General features: G+C 68.4%; 1 protein-coding gene across 1 annotated transcript; it reads right to left on the reverse strand.

Annotated features, from left to right (window-relative positions):
* Positions 1–1085: 1085 nt before the first annotated feature.
* TPBGL (trophoblast glycoprotein like) lies at positions 1086–3037 on the reverse strand. The gene has a single exon (XM_066567885.1). The coding sequence runs from the start codon at positions 3035–3037 to the stop codon at positions 1967–1969; it is 1071 nt and encodes a 356-aa protein (XP_066423982.1). The 3' UTR covers positions 1086–1966.
* Between the last annotated feature and the right edge of the window lie 450 nt (positions 3038–3487).

A 3487-nucleotide genomic window follows, 5' to 3' on the forward strand; every position in this document is an offset into this window, starting at 1 on the left:
TGGCCCCTTCCTTTGCTCGGGGGCTGCGGTTTGGCTGCACTGGGGTGGGAAAGGGAAGTGGGTGAAGGTGAGGGCAGGCTGAGATTTCTCCCCTTGTAGCTGGCTGCATGGAGTGACAAGGTGGCACTGGAGCCCACAAGCTCCTACAATGGGGGAAAAACCTGAGGAAAAGGTCTTCAAAATGCAACAAGTTTCACGAGGAGCTGAGCCGTGGGGATCTCAGGATTCCCGAGGAGCCAGGACAGAGGGGAGCCAGCTCCCTGCTCAGAACATCCAGGAAAATCATTGCGATTCCCAGTGCTGTAACTCAAACACAGCCCAGCCGCAGGCTCTGCTCCCGCTCTCCCTTCCCAGCCGCCCCACCTCGATACCGGGATTTGAAGGGCAGGAATTTCAAAGGGGAAAAATGCAAAGGATCGCGCACCAGGCTGCATCCCTCCCGGAGCCTCCAGGCATGGAAGCAACCGTGCTTTCCACCCGGCAGCTGAGCGCACACGCACCCGGGCTCCAGGACCGCAGCTCCCGCGGAAGTCTCACTTCGGAGCCAGCACACCGGGCACCGGCTGCTCCCGAGCATCCCCGGCAAACGCCCCGGCACGGCTGGAGGCAGCCGCGCTCCCCGCATCACCCTCCCGCTGTGGGGAGAGGCAAACGGGCGCCTCAAAATGCAGCGCTCCGGTTTTCATCCCGGCACCGAAACTCGGCATTTTTTAAGATGCCACATTCCAAAAGCTGCAGCTTCCTCTGGGGAAGCCCCGCAGCCGGAGATGCTCGGCGCGCCGGCACCTCGTGAATGAGGGACCAAACCACCCGGGAGAGAAAAATTGCTTTAGAAAGCTGTTACCTGGATAATTTTCCCGAGCCCCTGTGCTGCTGCCAGGGAAGGATCTGTGCCCAAGCCACACAAAACCCCCCTGCATGTTTGGCCACCAAACCAGCTCAGCGAGCGAAGTTCCTAAGCACCGATGAAAGCAGAGGAGCGCAGAGCTCCCCTCCCCTGCCAAACCGAGCACAGTAACTTCGCCTCAGCCGCGGGGATATTCGGAAATCGTTTGCAAGGAGCTTTATAGAAAATAGACGATGGAGTGGGTGCAGCTTTCGATATATTTGCTCTAGGATATAGTAACAGGCACTAAAGCAAACACGGGCAGGGGAATTAGGGCGGGAGCCTCTGCTTGGCTCGTTGTAAATGACAAAGTGCCGAGACAGCCAGGTCTACGCTACATTCTAGAGTCAAAGGGCTGCCCGCGCGTGCCCCGGGGAACATGCACGCAGCCGGCGGAGGCGTTTCCTACAGCTGCATCGCCTTGTGCCTAGAACGAGCTGGAAATGTCATTGAACAAGACCTAATGGATAAACGGGCTGGGAAAAGCACGCCACTTCCCGGGGGGGAGCAGCTGGACGTTTTCTCTTCTTTGCAGCGAAAAGAAAAGGGAAAAAAATAAGAAATTAAGTTAAACTTTGCGCCTGTCAAATAGAAATCTAATAGGAAAGAGAGCTGTACATGGTCAAGTCAAGTCGAGAATCCAGGAACGTCCAGGACAGTTTCAGGTACTGCCCGCGGCTTGTCGGGCTGCGCCAAGCAAACACCCGAGTGCGAGTGCCGAGCCGCGCATCCCGCCTGCCGGAGCTTCCCAGTGGAAGCTTCTCGGTGCTCCGGGGCCGAGCCGGGCGTGCTCCGGGGCCCAGCCGGGCGTGCTCCCCGCCCGAGGACACCGCGATGGGGGAACGGTCCAGCCTGGCGCCCTGCGGGAACCCGCCGGGTCGGAGAGGGCGCGGCAAGGGGGAGCCGGTCCGGAGCCCTCCAGGGAGGTGCACCCCGCTCTGGGGCACCCCGAGGCCGGCTCGACGGTGGTGCCGCGGGGCCGGGCCGGTGCCGGGGTGCGCTCAGAGGCCGGGCCGGAGCCAGGGTGCGGTCGGAGGCCGGGCCGGTGCCGGGGTGCGCTCGGAGGCCGGGCCGGTGCGCTCAGAGGCCGGGCGTGCCGGCGCAGCGCGGGTCGGCGTCCTGCTCGTAGCGGTAGTGGTATCCCTCCATCTGGTCGCGGCAGGCCTCGCGCAGGTTGTGCAGCCAGCGCTTGATGCCGCGGCGGTTCAGGTAGAGCACCATGAGGAAGACGACGCCGATGAGCGCCAGGACGATGCCGAAGAAGACGTAGGAGGCGGTCTCCAGCTCGGCGGGCTCGCCGCCGTCGCCGCGGGCGCAGGCCAGCGCCTCGGGCCGCAGGCGGAGCAGCGCCGTGCCCCGCAGCGCCGCCGGCCCCGCGCACCGCAGGCTCCGCGCGTCGAGCACGCGGTTCGCGGCGGCGCCGCGCAGCCAGGCCAGGAAGGGCCGCAGGCCGCAGTCGCAGCTCAGCGGGTTGGAGCCCAGGCTGAGGCGCAGCCCCCGCAGCTCGGGAGCGTCCAGGCTGCGCAGCTCGGCGGCCGCCAGCCGCTGCAGCGAGTTGTTGCGCAGGTCCAGCTCCTCCAGGCCGGGCGGCAGCAGGGCGGCCGGCAGCGCCTGCAGCGCGTTGCCCGCCAGCTCCAGGCGCCGCAGGCTGAGGTTGCGCAGGGCCAGGGCGAGCTGCTCCTCGAGCGGGGCCGCCAGCAGCGCCTGGTTCAGCTGCAGCGTGCGCAGCAGCGGCGCCCCGGCGAAGGCGCCGGCGGCCACCGAGAGCAGCGGGTTGTGGCTGAGGTCGAGGGTGCGCAGGGCGGGCAGGCCCTGCAGGGCCATGTCTTCGATGGTGTGGATGTTGTCGTGGCGCAGGCGGAGCAGGCGGAGGTCGCGCAGCGGGCGGGCGGCGAAGGCGGCGCGGGACAGGACGCTCAGGTTGCTGCCGGCGATGCTGAGGTTCTGCACGGCGGCCGGCAGCTCCCGCGGCGGCTCCTCCAGCCGCTCGTAGCGGCACTGCACCAGCTCCGGGGTGGCCACGCAGTAGCAGGCGGACGGGCAGGCGGCGGGGGCGGCGGCGGGCGGCACGGCCAGCGGCAGCAGGGCGAGCCCCAGCCAGGGCAGCCAGCGCGGCCCGCCGCCCGCCCGCCGCGCCTGCCTGCGGGCCATGCTGCCCCCGCGGGCATGCAGCGGGGCCGGGGCCGCCGGGGGGTCGCGCCTGCCTCGCCGCACCCCCCCCGGGCCGAGCTGCCTCCGGCGCCGCGCCCGCACACGGCGGCTCTGCCGGCAGCGCCGGGCGCGCCGCTGCCCAAATCGGGCCGGGGGGGTGGAAGGGGAGGAGAGCGAGGAGGAGGAGAAGGAGGAGGAGGAGGAGGAGGAAGAAGAGAAGGGGACAGGTTGGGGCTGCCCGGCGCTGCGCGATGGGCTGGGGAGCGCCGCGGGCGGCGGCCGTCGGGGGGAGCTGAGCCGCGCTGGGCTGAGCCGGGCTCGGCACCGAACCCACCGAGCCCCCGCCAGAGCTGCGGGCTCCTGGGGGCTGCACGGGGCTGCCGCGGCCCCCTTGCCGCCCGAGGAGGGATCCGGAGATGCCGCGGTCCCCGCCAAGCCCGGGGAGGATTT

This window comes from Molothrus aeneus, chromosome 2 (genome assembly GCF_037042795.1).
Source record: "Molothrus aeneus isolate 106 chromosome 2, BPBGC_Maene_1.0, whole genome shotgun sequence".
Classification (NCBI taxonomy): domain Eukaryota; kingdom Metazoa; phylum Chordata; class Aves; order Passeriformes; family Icteridae; genus Molothrus; species Molothrus aeneus.

What these genes read in the sequence shown, in the direction of transcription:
- TPBGL (XM_066567885.1), bottom strand. Translation starts at nt 3,037, where the DNA reads ATGGCCCGCAGGCAGGCGCGGCGGGCGGGCGGCGGGCCGCGCTGGCTG.